The sequence below is a fragment of the Staurois parvus genome, unplaced genomic scaffold (genome assembly GCF_062004578.1).
Source record: "Staurois parvus isolate SC_StPar_1 unplaced genomic scaffold, SC_StPar_1.0 ptg000097l, whole genome shotgun sequence".
NCBI lineage: Eukaryota > Metazoa > Chordata > Amphibia > Anura > Ranidae > Staurois > Staurois parvus.
The window spans coordinates 6,256,926-6,278,720 of record NW_028317893.1 but is presented as its reverse complement, the minus strand read 5'-3'; the positions used below and the strand labels follow the sequence as shown (position 1 = coordinate 6,278,720).

The window sequence follows — 21,795 nt, the reverse complement described above, 5'->3', positions numbered from 1 at the left end:
ATGGGGGCACATATGTTCCCATGTAACATCTTTATCTAACATTATCACCTAGATTTATTGGAAAATCAAAATGTAGTCTTTTGGACACAAGGTACCATTGGATGTGGTCCCATTTTGAAGGGTTATTTATTTTATCTTGGTTAGCTGTTGCTCTTTGTTATGCTAAAAGGGGACTTCATGTTGTACCTCCTGGGCAGGAAGTGAAAGGAAATCTCCCCAATGGGACTTGAGCCAAAAACTCACAGTAGTTATAATCATTCCCTACTCTATCCACAACTACTGAGAAACAAATTGCTCTTGCTCGTTATCATAACCAATTACATTGTCTCCTTCATGGTCCCTGAGCAAAAATAGATAGTAAAGTGGGGGAATTAGCTTGCTATGTACAAAAACCTAACCATTTTCCTTAAACAATAATAAAAAAAAAAAGTTTGATTTTAGAAAAAAAAAAGCATGAGTACTGCATTTATTTTATTATGTTAAGTTTTAATATAACAAATCAACTTAAGTTTCCTGCATACAGAGTCCTGCTTTTTGTCTTCTCCTTTGCTTATTAGTGGGTGTTCAGTCGAACTATATCGTTTGCTAGACATTTGGCAAGTTCTGTTATTCATTATAGGCACAAAAACACACCAGCATCTCTCACATAATCATGGTATTCTGAATTTATACACCATAATTTTCAGGCACAGTCTTAAGAAGTGGAGGATTGTATCGACGACGGAGATGAGAACATGGAGGACTTGAGTCTGTCTCACAAGAATTCACAACTGGAGATGGTGAAGGAATAAAATGAGCATAACTAGACCATCTTGATCCAGCTTTGGGGCTGTCCAGTGGGGGAAAGCTATACCTGAAGGAAAAAAAAAAAAAAAGAAAGAACACAGGACAAAAGAAAATAAAATGCAGAACACATGGTAAATTATAAAATGGCAAAAAAAAAGCAGGTAATACAATTGTACGATTTTCTTTAAGAATCAAACATCAATCAAAATTATGAACTACATATCCTAAGCCTTTATTTAACTTATTTGCTCTATTAAAGAATAAGTTCACATTTTGACTAAAAATAATAAATGCATATTTTTCTGCAGGTAAAGAAAAAATGTGCATTTTTTATTTTTGGTTGCAGGAGCCTGTAAAGCATTGCACCAGTAATCAGATCACTGGTGCCATGCAAGTCTCTTGCAGACCTGTCAGTATATCTGCTTGCCTATACGAGATGTACATGCAAGCAGGCATACTGATGGGAAGATTTAGTGAACTACCACAGTGCTCCACAGCACTGTGGTAGTTCTTTAAGAACTATAAACTGACAGCTGCTAAGGCTGTCAGGACTTGTAGTTCATTCATTCACAGAACACTGAATGAATGATGAAATTGTGTGTGCAGAGCCTAGCACAGCAGCGGTTTTTAAAAACTGACAGCTTGTATAGGGAACTTATCCCCATATTTCTGTTACAGGGAGGGGGGATCTGGCAGTGGCTGCAGCATTGGGAACATTACATGTTCCACCCTAAAAATAGGCGTAATATGTAAAATGTTCCTAAAAGTGAACTTAAACCTTTAACTATACCTTTTTGAACGCTTTTTTTTTTTTTAATCTGTACAATAAGTGCAGAAAAACTAGCTGTTGATTTTCTTAAAATTTAGATTTGTCCTGGTTTTTATGCACACTTCCTGTCTCATCTCAATTCCCCCAGTTCTTTTTGAACTACAAAAAAAAAATTGGTATATATGTTTGAGATGAGAAAAGTGGGAGAGAATTTTGTAGTCCTAAGAACTGAAAACTGGTCTGAGCTGACAGTATTCCTTTCAACTTTGAAGGCATGTGCCATTGCATCAAAAGAAGGAAATTCAGAGCTGGGTGAATTTCTTACACTGGCAGATTATTTAAAGTAGTTCTGAAGGCTCAAGGTTTTTTACCTTTATTTATTCTAGGCATGAAAGTAAAAAAAAAAAAAAACAGCGCACAAATCCCCCCCCCCCCCCTCTTCTGTCTGAGGCTTCTTCCTCCTTATTGGCTGAAGCAGCAACAGGAGCCCATTGGCTCCCGCTGCTGGCAATCACAGCCACTGACTCACTGAGGAGAGAGAAGGGGGGTTGGGCCACAGCTCAAGGTGTCTTATGGATAGCAGTACTTTACTTTTGCCTTCCTCTGCTTTTTTCCTTTCCCTGCTACTTAAGCACTTGCCCTCCAGAGGATTTACCCCCCTTCCTGACTAGGCCATTTTTTGCGTTATGGAGCTGCATTACTTTAACTGACAATTGCGTGGTCATGCAACGCTGCACCCAAATGAAATTTATGTGTGTCCCCCCCATGAAGAGAGCTGTCTTTCCTTGGTATTTGATTGCCTGTGCGTTTTTTTTTCTTTTTTTGCGCTATATAAAGTGAGAAAAAAAAAAACAATATTTGACTTTCTTGCTATTTAAACATGTTCAGTAAAAAAATTTTAATCAAATTGTCAAATTTAGGCCAAATAGTATTCTGCTACGTCTTTGCTATAATAAAAATCCTAATACGTGTAAATTAATTGGTTTATGTAAAAATTATAGCGTTTACAAATGGCCGTGTATAATATACTTTTTTTTTTTTTTTTTTCCAACTGGTAATAGCGGCAATTAACAAATTAAAGGGGGACTGGGGCGGGCATTCTTACACTGGGGGGAAACTGACTTGGTGTCACTGACATCCCCCGTGACACTAATACAGTGATCAGTGCTAATAAAAAGCACTGACACTGTTCTACTGGTACTGGACATGAAGGAGTTAATATCTGGGGCAATCAAAGTATTAACTGAGTGCTGTTTTACTGTACGATGTGTGTCCTTTACTGTAAGCACACAGATTTGTATGGCTCTGCTATGCACAGTCATACAAAGTAGTGTGCTGGAGCTGACGGGAGAGATCTGTATTATAGTTATCAATAGCGGCCCACATCTAATTCAAATTCCAAACACAAAGTCCCAAAAATTCTCAAGGTTTTTCTCATATATACAGGTGATATCTTCGTATTGTCCATCAATTCACAATTTTCCTCAAACCAATTTCTCCTTTTCCACTCTTAGTACCTCACAAAAATAGATAAACTACACATAGTGTATTATCCTTAAAATATAATGCAAATACTGGTGATGTGCTCACATCAAAGTGTTCAAAACACGTGCTTTGATTGATCGTGTTCATCCAGTGACTGTAATTCCTACCCTTACCCTGAGTAGGTAGTTAACTTGCTTAATAAGCTCAAGCGATTACAGGATCCTTCATATACTGTGAATCAGTTTCACATCACACACTACACTTGTGATCATACAGTGAAACAGCCGAATGATATAACACCTGTCAACCCATGTACCTTACCAGATTGACAAGGAATGAAGGCTTTGCTCACATAGACTCTTTTACTCCAGGACCATGGTATCAGTTCTCCAAAACAGTGATGGGATGTGTCCAGAAGAAAAGTGAATAATCATCACGTAATACCTTATAAACTTTATCAAAAGCGCTTACATATTTGCAACAATGAAACATCTCCAAGCCTGCTACTTCCTATTGTTTGTGGTCAGTTTGGACCTTTCCAAAATGGCTACCGCAATACTTCCGGCAATGTCTGACGTCACGCTGACACGTTTCATCATCACAACTTTTTCAAAGGATGCGTCCCTTAGACTGCGTCCGACCTATATTCCCTGTCACTCCTCCCTCCTGATTACCATCGCCATCTTAGAAGAGGGAAGAATGCCTTTCTCCCATTCACCATAGTAAGCAAACAATCCCAGCCACTGGTAAATTAACCATTTCAATACCGGGCAATTTTACACCTTCCTGCCCAGGCCATTTTTCACGTTTCAGCGCTCTCACACTTTGACAATTGCGCGGTCATACAACATTGTACCCAAACTAAAATTTTATCATTTTCTTCATACAACTAGAGCTTTCTTTTGGTGGTATTTAATCACCACTGGGGTTTTTATTTTTTGCTAAATTAACAAAAAAAGACCAAAAATTTTGAAAAAACACATTTTTCTTTGTTTCTGTTATAAAAGTTTACAAAGAAACAATTTGTTCTTCATAAATTTAGGCCGAGATGTATTCTGCTACATATCTTTGGTGAAAATAACCCAAATTAGTATTTATTATTTAGTTTGTAGGAAAGTTATAGAGTTCACAAACTATGGTATAGATCTGAAAATTGATCAATCCTGAAGTACTGACAGCCAATCTAATTTCTTGAGGTCCAAGAATGTCAGAATAGTACAGATATCCCCCACATGACCCCTTTTTGCAGAGTAGACAGTCTGACGTACTTCATAAGAGGCATGGCGAGTTTTTTGAAGTTGTGTTTTTTTGTCATAATTTTTTGGAAAATGAAAAAATTAAAATTGTTTTCACTATTTTTTTTACATACTGTCACCAGTGCAGTACAGCGTCATCATATAACTGGCATGGCGGTCAACAGGGACAGTGGTGACAGTATGGAAAAAAAATATATATAATTTTTTTTTTAATTTTTTAAGATTTTTTTTTTCCATATTTTACTATGACCAAAGTAGTAGTACAATGTTACTATGGTAACATTGTACTACTTTGGGGAAGTGATCAGTATATATATATATATTTTTTTTTTTACACAATTTGCTTATAGCAAAGAATTACTTTGCTATAAGCAAGCATTTACCTGAATGACATCGATTCATTCAGGTTTTTTTTTTTTGTGCTTAGCTGTGATTTGGCCACAGCTAATCCCATGACATGTGCATGTGACCTGCTGTGACCATTCACAGCTAGGCACTAGTATACAATGGATGGCATGAATGACATGTGACCTGCTGTGATTGGTCACAGCAGGTCACATGGTATCGGCAACGCGGCTGATACTCAGATCTGTCATCTGCCGTGTCCGAGGTACAAGGCTGGTGATAGATCGCGCCACTGCGCGGCTCTGCAACCGCGTGAACTGCGCATGTGTGGGAGGACGCCAAACGGCGTACACCCCGGAAAGCTAAACCATTTTTGCAGCCGCCAAACGGCTATAGGCCGGGCGGCTAATGGTTAAAAAAGGGGCCAATCTCAATGCTAATAGATGTAAACGATCCTCAGACTTCACTGCTGGCATCTAGTGGAGAGATAGCAAATCTCCACCTGAAAATAGATAAAATAATAACTAAAACATACATATTAAAGAAATGAATAGAACAATCCTACAAAAAGATACAATAATGATTAGTGGCATAAATCCTAAAATGAAGCAAAATATAAATGAGGGTGTCAAATGCCTGAGAATAAAGGAAAAATTATATAGACTATAATATCCTATCCTTCCAAGTATGACCAGTTCCTAATAATATCCCAATGGAATACCAATTGATAGAAAAATCTAATCTGTATGTAGAAACCCACCAAAGGGAGGAGACAAGGGATAACAAGTACCAGTCTTCCAAATGGGACATAATAGTGACCTTGAAACTAATCATCCCCCAATAATAGGTCCCCATACAAGTCCCACCCACACCCAAAAGATGTTAAGACAGGGATCACAATTGTGATTCCTCCCTGTTTAAATTTTGTGGTATTGACAGGATTGAGGGGCACTGGAAAGGGACTAATAAAGTCAGAGAAATTTCTAAGAATGAAAGATTTTGGATTTATGAAATTATTAAGAACCGTTCATACTTTGGAGGATAGGATATTATAGTCTATATCATTTTACATTTATTCTCAGGCATTTATGGCACCCTCATTTCTATTTTTGCTTGATTTTAGGATTCATGGCACTAATCATTATTGTAGGATTGTCCTATTCATTTATTTAATATGTATGTTTTAGTTATTATTTTATTTATTTTTGGGTGGAGATTTGCTATCTCTCCACTAGATGCCAGCAGTGAAGTCCAAGGATTATTTACATCTTTTAGGATAAAGATATTGTTTACATACAGTTCTCTCCCCTCATCGGCAATGTTCAGCGATCACCAGTCAGAACCTAGTGACTGACAGCAGAGGTAGCAAATAGCTGTGCATGTAGGAGTTTGCTGGAGGGGGGATTATAGTGTGGGGCAGTTTCTCGGGGGTTATGATTTGTCCCTTAGTTCCAGTGAAGAGAACTCTTAAAGCATCAGCATACCAAGACATTTTGGACAATTTCATGCTCCCAAGTTTGTGGGAACAGTTTGGGGATGACTTTCCTTTTCCAACATAACTGCACAAGTGCACAAAGTAAGGTCCTTAAAGACATGTATGAGCGGGTTTGGGATGGAGTTACTTGACTGGCCTGCACAGAGTCCTGACCTCAACCTGATTAGAACATCTTTGGGATGAATTAGAGCAGGGACTGCAAGCCAGACCTTCTCATCTGACATCACTAATGGACCTCCCAAATGTCCTTCTGGAAGAATGGTCAAACATTCCCATAGACACGCTCCTAAACCTTGTGGACAGCCTTCCCAGAACTGTTCTAGCTGCAAAGGGTGGCCAACTCAATATTGAACCCTACAGACTAAGACTGGGATGCCACTAAAGTTCATGTACGTGTAAAGGCAGGCGTCCCAATACTTTTGGCAATATAGTGTATGTTCAATGCACATATAATCTAATGGGAAGATTTTGGTTAAATATCTGCTGACCGGGTCTCTTTAAGGACAACTGGAAAATATCAAAACCAAATTGTAGCCACTGAACATCCCTTAAAATTAAGTATGGTTATCACTTCACATCTACCCTTTGAGGTGGACATATCTGCTCAGTGCAGTAAGTTTATACAACAAGGTCTAAAACTTTCAAGGACTCTTAAAAATCAATGAGAGCCAGAGGATTGCCTTTATAACAGAATTAAACATCTTACATAGAGATCCTTAAATCCTCTTTTTCAGTAATTGGACTATCCAGATAAAATTTGGGAAATTGATCCTATCATTACAAAAATATTACCTAAATCAATATTCTAATCTTCAATTGCAGGGATTTTCACACTGTAAATAATTAAAGACACACTGATTTCTCTGAGAGCCACTATATTCTTCAGTCCACACCCCCAGGAACTTTTATAATACATAATTCATAGCTTTCGTTCCAATTAGACACTAGAACTCTAACTTATGTGCAGTTTTTCAGTCTATCTCAGCATAGCGATGCAGATAGGACAATTACAAGGGACACTGTTATGGCATATTATAGATCAGGTATCCATTAACCACACTAGAGACCTCTGTCTATGTACCCATGACCCAATTGCAGACATGTTAACTATCACAATGCAGCATATATTCAGCAAGTGCCAAGTAAAACAATCAGGAAGGTCTCAACCACCAAAGTCTCTTTTATTGTACCATGTTCATCAAAATCCACTATAGATGACATTTGTCTCAAAATCAGTCCCTTCAGTATCTCATTTCCCTTTTCAGTTTCTCCTCACATTGTGTAAAGGGACACAACTCAATTACCACCAGAAATGCTCTAGTGACTTAATCACCAGTATTAGGATCAGCAGTGAAACCTCAAATGTAGCAGACTTGCCACTTTTATGGAAATCACAGAAAAGAAGAGGAACCACCAACAATCTTTGTTTGAAGTATCCCAAGCAGGCACTTTGTCTACATCACCCAAAATTAAAGAAATGGGATGCAGAGGGGGGTTTCTTATAGGACTCCGATCAGGATAGGTCTGAAAAATTCACCATTTTGCATTTACCATTTTAGGGTAGGGTAGTAAAAGGGTTCATTCATTTAAAGAAAAATTCACAATCTGAGCTCACTATTCAACCCTGATAAATACAAAATATTGCATATTGGAATTCAGTAGCAATCCTTTGGTCATTAGATGTCATTGCTCCTAGATCTACTTCAATTGGTTTTTTTTTTCCACTCAGGACCCCACATGAACTCTGCTGAATATTTCCCAATACACTCTGCTCTTTTTTGTACATATACCTTGAATATGTTCCACTATCCCTCAGTTGGTATTTTGTAAATGTTCTTTAATAACAAATGGACTTAGTTCATAGATAATGTGTGCATAAGCCTCGTTTCCCAAGTCATCTTCCAGGACAGCTTGCAAGAGAGAGGTTCTGCCCGCCTAAACAGGAAACACATGACCCACATTAATCTAAAAAGATTGGTCTATGCCCCAGGCCTTCAGTTTTAGAAGTTTCCTCGGGCTTGACAGGAGCTCTATACCATTTATTTATTTTTTTATCAGGCAGTCGACTCCCAGGGACAGCCCTCCCTTAATAGGAGCAGTGATCCTGGGGTGGGATAAGTTACACAGGTCTCTTTCAAGTCGAGGAGGTTTTTTCCTTGGGAGCAAGGCCTCTACCTAGAAAACTAGTATCCTTACTCAAAGGGCAGAGTACAAATGGGTCTGTGTGGAGTAGAGAGCTCTGTCCAATTGTGTCTGCGTTATATACGTAGGTGCTAAGATATTTTGTGTGCAGCAGTGCCTCCACATTTACTGCTTTGGGGAAGCGTGCAGCCAAGGGGTCTGGGCAGGTGACTTCATGTTCAGCTTGAGCGCCTTTACTAAAATCGCTTCCGATGAAACAGATTACTCTCTCTGGACAGTAGGCCACTGATTGGAAATGGCAGACCTGGAGGGATGTGCGTATACAGGAGGAAGCAGAACACAATGACGGGGGGGAGCTTCGGATCCACAATGCCATCCTGGATCTCCATACAGATGGGCGAAGGCAGAGCTTGCAGTAGCCATAAATGGCAGCTGGGCCAGAGATGCAAGAAATCTGTGTCATAGTGAAAGCGGCAGCTTCAGAAGTAGCAGATCTGGCAGAGGATGCTGTATCAGTACCACACAGAAATAAGTGGAGGGAAAGACTCCTCTTTATTTGTTGCTCTGGGGGAGGGGGCATAAAGTGAGGCTTGTGCATACGTAACAGTGGCAGGTGTTCTGACATTCCTGCAGGTGGTTGGAGGGGTCAGGTACCTTCTTTTCTGGATACAGGTGTCTGTCCTTTCCTTCTGTAGCATTTAGGTTTGACTGACTTGGACCTATTTACTTCATTGTAAGTCAAAAACCAGGAAAAAAAAAAAAAAGGAACCCAGTGCAACTTCTATTTTACTTAAGAAAAGATGCGCTTTGTTCAAGCCTCAACTTACTGTCTATAGGAAGAAACCATTCTGCCAAGATTGCACAGACCAGCTTGTGCAAAAGAATGACACAGAACTCTGTAAAAGCTTTATAGAAAGTATGGAGGAAGGAGATGGCCCTTACATTTCAATCCTTCAAATCTCTCCTGCAAGAATTCTGTATTCAGACTCCCCCCTCCATGTATCTCCAGTTCAGGTAGCAGCTAGTATCAGTGGTGGTCTCTAAAGACAGCTGCACTTACATTTGGATGGAGTACTCCAGGGGAACAGATTCAAGTCCTTACCAGTACCGAATAAAGCTAATGCCTACGTAGTCGATTCTTCCACTGAACTAATAAAATTGACAGCTAGACAAGCAATTTTGCCTAAAAGGAGGCCTGGTGTGCCAGTTTGCAGGACAGCTCTTATTTGAATCAGAAATGGAGTCACTTCCTGAAACCATCAGCCAGCCAAAAAAAAAAAAACGCAGCAGAAATATTGTCCAAACCCACAACAGTAAAATCAGTCTGTATATGCAGAAAAGCATGCTTGTTATACTCACTGTGGAAATTAGGGGGTTAATCCTCTTCATTGTGTAAAAAGGCTGTTTGATACTGACTTCAATGATCATCCCTTTCTTCCTGTGCCCCCCTCTTATCTCTTGTGAGGACATATTGTGTGGAGTCACTCTGTACATGCTCGGTTTGATGTGTATTGCTAGAGAGGATTTTTTTTTTCTTTTTTCTTGGTAGAATGCATGTGATCAGCACACAGCCAATCAGCATTGTCCAGACAGGTCAGGGGTTCTGCATCCTAGGGCAGAATGAAAACACCTCTTACAAGCTTTAACATGTGCTCTGCTGGACAGTGATAGAAGTCACAGGACTGCTATTTGCTGATGAGAAGATATTTATCCATTTACATTTACTAAAATAATTGCATTTCCATGTTCTGTGTACTGCAGGAGAGCAGATATAGTGAATGCAGGGTCCTGGGTTGAGTAACACTAAGCATCAGCAGGAGCAAAAGAATAAAAAAAAAAAAAAAAAAAGAAAAATGTTAATTCCTGGTCTTAAAGGAAATTGAAAGAAAAAAGGGAGTTTACTTTTTCACCCCCACTCAATCTACCAGTAAATCCCAATGATTTGGGAAACGAGGTAGGCGGGAGATTGGATGGCCTTCCTCCCACACTTGTAGCAAGTCATGAAAATTGCTTTTATTCTAGGTCTCATGCGTTGAGAGTACAGACTTGAGTTTTAGTACAGACCTCCATGCAGTTTCTTTGCAACACCTCTTCCAAGAGAGCAAACAAGCAGAGGCTCTTATTTGTCCTATCACAAGGGTTATTGCAACAAGCAGTAAATCTGTTTTAATCACACTGGTGGAGAGAAGCGAGGGTTTCTTTTCTCATATCTTCCTAAAGAAGGAAACCCTCAAGAATACTTGGATCGATACTGAATCTCAAAATTTTGAGCAAAGCAGTGAAAAAAAAAAAAAAAAAATCAGAATGTAGTCTATATATACGCAATGAGGGACCTGTTGTATTTATGGATGTGTTCGACTTGAGGAATGCATACCACCACATCCCTTTAATGGAAGCTCCCAAATAATTCCTCAGATTTGCAGTAAAAGGGCCAAAAACGGAGCAGTTTACTTCCAATTCAAAGCTCTACCGTTTGGGCTGGCATCAGCCTCTCGCACTTTCACAAAACTTTTAACAGAGGCTGGCAAAATCTAAGGTCAAAAAGGAACAGAAGTTATTCCCTGCTTCGATGAGCTATTGCTCTTTGCAGACACTCCAAGACAGAACCTAGAATTCATGATTAGATAAGTGAAAAACCTGGGCTAGCTGATACACATGGAGAAATCTCAGCCTTGTCCGGAGCAAATGGTGAACTTTTTAGACTATATTATCACTTCGGCAAGAGCGAAAATTTTGCTCACACAAGAGTTCAAAAATACAAGCCTCTTAATCTCTTCCTAGGAGAGGAATTCTTGGTTTGCAAGGTGATAAGGCTTCTAGGTCTAATGACAGCAACCATCCCATGGGTTCAGTTGCACATGAGACCTGTCCAGAATTACATCCTCTCAGTGTGGGAAAGAAAGCAAGAATATCTGGACAAGTTGGTCAACTTTCAGGAAGCAGTAAAGAAGGCACTTAGGTGGTGTTGATCTCCAAAGGAATCTACATGAGGGCCATTTCTGGTCTCAACGAAACCCACTAAGAATTAAAACAGACACAAGTGCCTGGTGAGCACAAATGGAGCAACACATAGTGCAAGGGATATGGAGCAAAGCCTGGGCAAAGAGCTCTTCCAACATATGAGAGCAAAGAGCAATCATGGAAGCTATTTGCATTCCAACAGTTGAGAGTGAGGGGGAACGCATTCAGATACTATCAGACAATGTAACATCAGAATCCTATATCAACAGACAGGGCAAAACAAGATCACAACAGCGAATGCAAATTGCAAAGGAAATTCTGACTTGACAAGACAGACAGAATGGAGCTTAAATCGGAAGATGTTCAGATTATTGAAAGGGTATCCGAAAGTGGACCTATTTGCTTCCTCAGTCAAGAAAGTACAAAACTACATTTCCCTTCAGAGTTTGAGAGTAGATGCCCAAGCACATGCCTGGGAAAGACAGCTGATGGCTTTCCCTTTTCAATTGATCCCAAGGATAATACAAAAAGGTAAAGTCAGCCAAGAAAAAAGTAATTCTGACTGCATTCTTTTGGCCAAAGATGGCTAGGTTCTCAAGTCTGTGCAAGTCAAGCATAGTGGACACATGGAGACCTCCATACAGACCAGATTTGATTAATCAAGAATTGCAGTTCCATCTGGCTGAGAACAGACTCTTACTGCTTGGCTTCTGGGACATTTTAAAATCCAAATGATCTAAAAGAGTAATTATGGACAATAGAAAGCTAATACCATATATGAAAAAAGATATGGAAAAAAAATCTCATACTGGAGGAAATCTAATGAGAGGGACCAGTCGTTCAACGGTCTGAATTTTTGCAGAATAAAGCAGAGCTCATTTTAATTAGGCAACACCCACAGAGTGCATGTACTGACTTTGTCCAGTTTTCTGGAAAGTCGCTTTGCGCAAGAAACTCATTAAAAGATTAACTGCCATTGCGAAGAAAGAGAACCCAACAGTTAAGGAGTTCCCCATATGGGACCTTGCCACAGTTTTTAAAACCTTTCTAGGAGACCCTTTTGAAACCTTAGAAGGTTGCTCTATAACAGTGACTGACAAAGTACTTTTTTTGCTACGGATGTGGCTTGAAGAGCCCGTGAAATCCAATCCTTGTCTCTGGCAAAGCCTTATGCATAATTCTCCCAGACAATGTGATCCTAGCTCTGAAACTGCATCAAAAGTAGTTTAAAAGGTGCACTGCAACTGGATCACATGGTACTGTGGTATGTGATCTGATGCAGGCAAAACGCACAGAGTTGCGGATGTGCATTTGAAGTGTCGTTAGGAATACTTTGACACCCACAGAAGATCACACACCCAGCGCATTGTGAATGTGGTGCAGAAAACACGCACAGAACACAGGTTTCCCGCACCACGTTCTGGTGTGTACAGGCTTTAATATGCAGGCCACCAATGCTAGTGTGTCATGCTGATCTGGCTTCAGCTCAGAACCAGTATTTAGATCAAGAAAGCTGACTTGAAGAATACTTGTTTTAGGACAGTACCATTTAAAAAAAAAAAAAAAAAAGTGCACTAAAAAAAAGACCTTGCTGCATATTATTATATAGCTATGGCAATTATATGAAAAGGCGGTAGCATGAAGGACAGACTGTTTAATTGCAATACACTTAAGGCCCATTCATACCCAATCATTTTGTAGCCTAGAGCTCCAAACCTACTAAAAAAAAAAAAAAAAAAAAAAAAATGCATTTAAAAAAAAAAGGTGGCTGTTCACATATGCATGCTCGAACAGCTGTAGTTTGACGTCTGATGCTCCAATGGCTACTTCTGGGGCAGAAATGGGCATTTGTGATTTAATAGATTTAAATGGGAATGCCTATAAAAAGGAACTGAGCATTTTTTTTCAGGTGGATCTAGTTTTTATTGAACCACTTGCTGCTCAGTCACAGTTAATTTACTGTGACCAAGCAGCAGCTGGAGGCTCAGCAACATTATACGTTGAAAACTTGCTTCTGGGTCTGGAGTGCGCATGCATGCACCCTTTGCTAACCTGCACTGTGGTTGGACACAGCGCAATTTTGTTAGCAGGTCCCAGCCAATAAATTATGGCTGAGATCTGCTGATCGGCTGTGTCCAAACAAACAGCCCTGTATACAGGGAAGTGATCGAATTCTTCTTCCCAAAAAAAAAACAACAGCGAAATCGATTAGTAAAAACATCACATATTGCACATTGTTAGACACACCGATAACCTTTTGATGTCCACTAGATGTTTATTTATTTATCGAGTTTATATAGCGCCAAAGGGTTTGCTCAGCGCTGTACAATAGAGGGGGGACAATACATGAAACAGAACAGTAACATCAAACAGCACACGAGGGGTTAGAGGGCCCTACTCTTTCGAGCGTACAATCTAGGAGGGAGGGGGTAGAGGCACAGGAGGAAACGGCTGTGGGGGATGGAGTGGTAGGAGGAGGGAAGGGCAGCGGCTGTTAGGTGAGGGTGGGGTAGGCTTCCCTGAAGAGGTGGGTTTTCAGGGAGCGCCTGAAGGTGAGGAGGGAAGGTGACAGTCTGATGGATTGGGGTAGTGAGTTCCAGAGGATGGGGGAGGACCTGGAGAAGTCTTGCAGTCGTGCGTGGGAGGAGGAGACCAGGGAGCAAGATAGGAGGTCCTGTGAAGAGCGAAGGGTACGGGTAGGGTGGTACCTGGGAATCAGGTCGGTGAGGTAGTTAGGGGCAGTGTTGTGAATGGCCTTATAGGTCAGGGTGAGCAATTTAAATTTAATGCGTTGGGCAATGGGGAGCCAGTGGAGGGAGAGGCAGAGGGGGGTGGCAGAGGTGGAGCGGCTGGTGAGGTGGATGAGTCTGGCCGCTGAGTTCAGGATGGTCTGAAGCGGGGAGAGCCTGCACTGGGGTAGGCCGGTGAGGAGGGAGTTGCAGTAGTCCAGGCGTGAGATAATCAGGGAGTGTACGAGTAGTTTAGTGGTGTCTGGGGTAAGGAAGGAGCGTATCTTGGCGATATTGCGGAGGTGGAGCCTGCATGTGTTTGTGAGAGATTTGATATGAGGTTGAAAGGAAAGGTTTGAGTCCAGAATGACGCCAAGGACCCTGGCTTGCTGGGCGAGATTGATGGTGGTGTTGTTGGTAGTGATGGAAAGGATGGGGGGGGGGCGCGGGCTGGGGGGAAGATGAGAAGCTCGGTTTTGGAGAGGTTGAGTTTGAGGAAATGGAGCGACATCCAGTCAGAGATGTCGTTTAGGAGGTGAGTGATGCGGGTGGAGAATGTGGGGGTGAGGTGAGGGGTGGATAGGTAGATTTGAGTATCATCGGCATAGAGGTGGTAATTGAAGCCGTGGGAGTGTATGAGTTTGCCAAGGGAGGAGGTGTAGATGGAGAAGAGAAGGGGTCCAAGGACAGAGCCCTGGGGGACCCCAACAGAGAGGGGGAGTGAGGAGGAGGTGGCACCGCAGATGTTAACCCCTTCCTACCAAGTGCCATTAGTACAGCGAGCTTTTTAGCACTGATTGCTGTATTAGTGTCACTACTGAAGTCAGTGTCAGTTGGTGTACCTCCCAGCCGGCGTCAGCTAGCACCTGTCTGCCACACTATTGCAGTCCCAATATAAGTTGCTGATAACTGCCAGTATAGCATAGCTGCATAAATTCCAGTATATATACACAAACACACAATATACTGCTCAAAAAATTAAAGGAACACTTTTTAGAGTATAGCATCAAGTCAGTTAAACTCCTGGGATATTTATCTGGTCAGTTAAGTAGCAGAGGGAGTTTATTAATCAGTTTCAATGAAATTAATAACAGGTGCACTATTTGGGCAACAGTGAGGTGAGCCCCAAAACAGGAATGGTTTTACAGGTGGAGGCCACTGACGTTTTTTTCCCTGCCCATATTTACTGACTGTTTGACCCTAGTCAAATGCAAAACTAGTGAAAGTGTCACTACTGGTAGAATGAGGAGATACCTGGACCCTACAGAGATTGCACAGACAGTCCAACTCCTCCAGGATGAGACATAAATACGTGCCATTGCCAGTTGGTTTGCTGTGTCTCCCAGCACAGTCTCAACAGCATGGAGGAGATTCCTGGAGACAGGTAGTTACTCTAGGAGAGCTGGACAAGGCCGTAGAAAGGTACTTAACCCATCAGTAGGACCAGTATCTGCTCCTTTGAGCAAGGAGGAACAGGATGACCACTGCCATAGCCCTACAAAATGACCTCCAGCAGGCCACTGGTGTGAATGTCTCTGATCAAACAATCATGAACAGACAAGATATCAATCAGAAATCAGCATGATATTATTCCCCACTGAGATCTGATGTGTTTTCAAAGTGTGTTAATTTTTTTGAGCAGTGTATAATAAAAGTAAAAAAAACCTAGTAGTGATCAATTACCACCAAAAGAAGACTACTTGTGTGAAAAAAAAAATATAAATTTCATTTCGGTACAATGTTGCATGACCATGCAATTGCCAGTTAAAATAGCACAGTGCTGAATACCAAGTTCATGAAGGGGGTAAAACATTTTGCAGGTCAAGTGGTTAAAAGGTGCAGCTAATAAATCACACAGGAAGCCACTGAGGCCTTTAATTCCTTCCAAGCTGTCACAAGCCTCTCAAATGCCCTTCATTACTACAATAGTCTTCGTATGGTTGCTCAGCTTTAGTAGAAAATCTGTTCTTGGTTGATTTACAACTATACCACACTTTCTGAATAACCTACCCCCACCCTGCTGGCTGAATGAAAAAATTGGAACTATCTTTGGCCAGCTTTACGCTGCAAGTAATCCAAAACTCTGCCCTGACCTTAGATCAAACAGACTCAAGTATTTTTCACTTTTAAGATTTTTGACTACTGCTTATGTCTGTTGTGTAATATTATGCAATATAAAACAAACAAATGTTACCGGCGTTATCAAAGGCAAAGTGAAGAGATACAAGATTAAAGTACATTTCTTTTATTATATCAAAACAAAAAAAATATTAAACATATACACAAAATGTTTTTTAGCTGTAGTTACAAGACATCCTGCATATCGTGGAATGATTCAAACTGTGCTGGTAATAAAAAGAACTCTGCATCCAATCCAGCGTACATGCAACAAGCAGCAAAACAGCAAAGTTACTCCGGTTAGGTTGGTATCAGCTGTGCGGTCTGTTAAGAACACAATACAAACGGAGAAAAAAAAAATGCATCACTCAGGTAAAATGTGTTAAACAAAAAGCATACATTTTATTTGTACGGATTAGATGGAAAAAAAATACAAAAATCACCAATAAAGCTGAACATAACTAATGGGAGCACCAAATTTGATTCTTTTTTTTTTTTTTTCATTATTACAGATAAATTTGGATATTAACTATCTCCTGACAAATTACACTGTCAGGTTTACATGCTGAAAGAAATTTTTTGGGCCTCGTGGTGCTAGGAAAGCAAAATCAAGGGTATGTGACAAAAATCAACAAAAACAATATTCCCCTGGGTTTATGCAAGCTGCCACCATATCTAACAACTACATCGTTGTTCTCGTGTTCAGATATCTTTTAGCTCTCAGAACTTGCAGAAATCTTTGTGGGGCTATTTTGTTCTATGTTCACAATCAATAGTAATCTGTCACTTCCCACCATTATACTCATGAGGTTTCCTCCATATTTTACATTTAAATGCATTTAAATGCTTTGCCTATTTGCCTTCTTACAGGACCATTTAATATGATCCGTTTAATTTTTCCTTGATTGCAATTTCCATAGCTCTATTCAGCTGTATTTCATGTTCTGCACTTAAACGTTTTTTGTTTTTTTTTGTTTTTTAATTTATAAACCTGCATCAGGAAAAAAAAAGTTTCCATTGGAATCTGGTTAAAAAAAGCAAATTAAAAAAAATAAAAAATATTTAAACAAAATTAAATTTCACAAATCAACCCTACTATTGTCAGCTTCAGTTTGTTCCCTCATGCTTGCCTAAGAGGCCAAACAATATCTGATACCATGACAGCTGAATTTCTACATTGCTTCTAGAACATGATTTTGGCACAGATTATAATCCAAACCAAATTCATTCCAGCAGTTAAGGCAGTTATGGAACCACACAAAAATTAAACAGTTAAAATTTATGAAAATTAGAGTTCAGCTTTATTATAATCCTTGGCTCATTTTATAACAAAAGCATTGTAGCTATTCAGAATTGGAAAAAAAAAAAAAAAACAAACAAACATAGAAACAGAATTAGAAGCATTCAAAATACATTTAATGAAGCAATTACCACTAAGCCACAGATACACATTAAGGGGCTTATTAATATAGCATAAACTGCAATGAAGAGCGTTAATCCATAATACCCTAAACAAGATAGCTTCTCTTGGAGTTTTGACATAGTAATTCAGGCCTGGACAAATGATACCAAATTTACATAAAAATCTTGTAAGCTGCGCAAAGTTAGGCAATTCAGCCATATTGGCATACACTGAAAATTTATCTATCAACTGCTATTAATAAAATTAAATCCTATGTGGTTTCACTAACCTGCAATATATGAATCAGGAGACACCCTTAGACACAGTATTGTTTTGAACCCTTTCTGCAATAGCAGCCTGCCCTTATCCCCTTCACAGCCACCCAAACATAGCAATATCAAACTCCAATGCCAAACTCTGTCCCACATATCCTTCAAGTTTGTTCTAAAAACATTGAGACACAGTAACTTGTTCATTTAGGGCAAAGTGCTAGTGCCCTTAGTCCATCCCCCTCCTTCCCTACAAAAGTAAACTCCTGGATCCATGCTTTCTTACCAGCTCACCACTGTAGTAGTTCACCCTGGGTAAACATCCCACTACCTAACAGCTGTCAGGCCCAGCGAGAATCAGGACTTATGTTTGTGCCAAAACAGGGCCACAAACCTAGCCTGTGACCCTGTATGGAAGATTATTTTACCCCTTTCTGTCCCATTAACAAGACCGCTTAGCAGGTTCTAACTGCAGTTTCAGCATCTGCATGCATTGTCTAATGCACCACTGTCCCAGCAAGGGCTAAACTTGCAGTTGGAGAACATTAAACCAGGTGGTTGAGCCCTGTTTCTTCCAACTCCCCCCCCCCCCCCTTAAGCTGCAAAAGGCAAGGATGCAAAATATGCCATGACAACAATGCTTTGCATTCAAAGCTATTCCCGTAACACGTTTGCTGGACAGTACAGCTCAAGTGAATGTGGTTGCTATATAACCAAATGCAATGCATGCAATTGCAGCACAGCAGTGTGGTATTTATATAGTTAAAACAGGTGGTAAGGAGAAGACGACTTATCACCTCCTCAACTCCTGTCAAACACCCCTGAAAAGTGATCCGCCACAGACTGCCTTTCAGAGGTGCAGCAATAACAGCTGCATATATAAACGTAGCTTAACAGATTCATTTGCAGGACCAAGTGCCGCTACTGCATATGCTTTACTCTTACTGCAGGCAGATCAAAGCTGAAGTTCATTATGCTGTCTAATACAGTATTGGTGAAGTTGTAGCCTCATTATTAGTAGCAGCACGTTTCCTGTAAACAAGTGCTGCACAAAGTCTTTATCAGTTCTCATTTGCCATGGAAAAACAGGTTTTGTCCAGCCCTGATCCAAGTCTAAACTAAGAGATTGATTATTTAGTGAATAAGATAAAGCTAATGTGGCTTGGTTGTTAGAAAAAAAAAAAAAAATATATATAAAAAAAATTAAATTAGAAAGCTGCTCAATAATGTGGGGAAGCTGCAACTCCGGTGTTCGCATAGATGAGAGTGGAAGCCACACCAAGACCTTATCTGTAAGCATAGCTAAAGACATTTGTTTCTTATATTTGGATAGAGTGGTGAGGATTTAGGACCACTATCAGGTTTTTATTGCGGTTTGCTTTCACGGATATTCACCCTCCAATGGTCCTGATCACAAATGTCACGGGAATAAAAGTGGAGTGTAAACCTAAAATTTTGCCGTCGCCTCCAGGTCAGGAATAGAGTGAAAAATCATCCAATGGAGACACTTGTTACCATGACAACCATAACTCTAGTCATAAATATAAATGGTATAAAGTGAGCGCTCCTGACTAAGCAGCTATAGCACTAAAGGTAATCACAGTGTACCCATAAATAGCAAATATAAACAGAGTGCAGCGCTAAAAAATAAATGCAAGAGAAAATAGTCCGTGGTTAATAAATGGATATATATAAGCGAGTCCCAAGGAATAGCTGATGAAGGCAAGGAAACAATGGAAAGAGTGCGCACTCACCGGACACGCATGGAAAATGCGCATAAAAATGAATATCCCCTGGAATCCTTATAGGAGATGAAGAGAGTAAGCTCCAAATCTGTGGATCAATCAGCCTGGGAAGGTATAAGAGAAGTACGGAGGTCCCCTTAAGGATGGTATGGTAATCAGCCAGGATCCAAAGCTCCGTCCCTCCGATGGTAGTAGGTGCACACTACAGGAATCCCTAAGTTAAAATGGCCGCCGGGCTATCTCGTGGCTCCGGGCGGGAGATGACGTCATGCTCTGTCGGTTCCTCCTAAGGCCTTTCGTGCCCAAGCACATCATCAGAGGGGATACCAACCCTCTGATGATGTGCTTGGGCACGAAAGGCCTTAGGAGGAACCGACAGAGCATGACGTCATCTCCCGCCCGGAGCCACGAGATAGCCCGGAGGGACGGAGCTTTGGATCCTGGCTGATTACCATACCATCCTTAAGGGGACCTCCGTACCTCTCTTATACCTTCCCAGGCTGATTGATCCACAGATTTGGAGCTTACTCTCTTCATCTCCTATAAGGATTCCAGGGGATATTCATTTTTATGCGCATTTTCCATGCGCGTCCGGTGAGTGCGCACTCTTTCCATTGTTTCCTGGCCTTCATCAGCTATTCCTTGGGACTCACTTATATACAGTCAGGTCCATAAATATTGGGACATCGACACAATTCTAACATTTTTGGCTCTATACACCACCACAATGGATTTGAAATGAAATGAACAAGATGCGCTTTAACTGCAGACTGTCAGCTTTAATTTGAGTGTATTTACATAAAAATCAGGTGAACGGTGTAGGAATTGCAACAGTTTGCATATGTGCCTCCCACTTATTAAGGGACCAAAAGTAATGGGACAGAATAATAATGATAAATCAAACTTTCACTTTTTAATACTTGGTTGCAAATCCTTTGCAGTCAATTACAGCCTGAAGTCTGGAACGCATAGACATCACCAGATGCTGGGTTTCATCCCTGGTGATGCTCTGCCAGGCCTCTCCTGCAACTGTCTTCAGTTCCTGCTTGTTCTTGGGGCATTTTCCCTTCAGTTTTGTCTTCAGCAAGTGAAATGCATGCTCAATCGGATTCAGGTCAGGTGATTAACTTAGCCATTGCATAACATTCCACTTCTTTCCCTTAAAAAACTCGTTGGTTGCTTTTGCAGTATGCTTTGGGTCATTGTCCATCTGCACTGTGAAGCAGCGTCCAATGAGTTCTGAAGCATTTGGCTGAATATGAGCAGATAATATTGCCCGAAACACTTCAGAATTCATCCTGCTGCTTTTGTCAGCAGTCACATCATCAATAAATTCAAGAGAACCAGTTCCATTGGCAGCCATACATGCCCACGCCATGACACTACCACCACCATGCTTCACTGATGAGGTGGTATGCTTAGGATCATGAGCAGTTCCTTTCCTTCTCCATACTCTACTCTTCCCATCACTCTGGTACAAGTTGATATTGGTCTCATCTGTCCATAGGATGTTGTTGCAGAACTGTGAAGGCTTTTTTAGATGTCGTTTGGCAAACTCTAATCTGGCCTTCCTGTTTTTGAGGCTCACCAATGGTTTACATCTTGTGGTGAACCCTCTGTATTCACTCTGGTGAAGTGTTCTCTTGATTGTTGACTTTGACACACATACACCTACCTCCTGGAGAGTGTTCTTGATCTGGCCAACTGTTGTGAAGGGTGTTTTTCTTCACCAGGGAAAGAATTCTTCAGTCATCCACCACAGTTGTTTTCCGTGGTCTTCCGGGTCTTTTGGTGTTGCTGAGCTCACCGGTGTGTTCGTTCTTTTTAAGAATGTTCCAAACAGTTGTTTTGGCCATGCCTAATGTTTTTGCTATCTCTCTGATGGGTTTGTTTTGTTTTTTCAGCCTAATGATAGCTTGCTTCACTGATAGTGACAGCTCTTTGGATCTCATCTTGAGAGTTGACAGCAACAGATTCCAAATGCAAATAGCACACTTGAAATTAACTCTGGACCTTTTATCTGCCCATTGTAATTGGGATAATGAGGGAATAACACACCTGGCCATGGAACAGCTGAGAAGCCAATTGTCCCATTACTTTTGGTCCCTTAATAAGTGGGAGGCACATATGCAAACTGTTGTAATTCCTACACCGTTCACCTGATTTGGATGTAAATACCCTCAAATTAAAGCTGACAGTCTGCAGTTAAAGCACATCTTGTTCGTTTCATTTCAAATCCATTGTGGTGGTGTATAGAGCCAAAAATGTTAGAATTGTGTCGATGTCCCAATAT

At 40.6% G+C, this 21,795-nt stretch overlaps 1 protein-coding gene across 2 annotated transcripts in view; it reads right to left on the bottom strand.

The window, feature by feature from the left end:
- Positions 1-458: 458 nt before the first annotated feature.
- Positions 459-21,795, bottom strand: part of SEH1L (SEH1 like nucleoporin) — a 45,786-nt gene continuing 24,449 nt past the window's right edge. Inside the window, exon 9 of one of the 2 annotated variants that reach the window (XM_089671048.1) lies at positions 459-853. In XM_089671048.1, the coding sequence (XP_089527174.1) occupies positions 667-853 (187 nt within the window). In that variant the 3' untranslated portion in view covers positions 459-666. Of the gene's footprint in view, positions 854-16,197; positions 16,411-21,795 lie in introns of those variants that run through there. The other variant, XM_089671049.1, reaches the window with a different exon arrangement.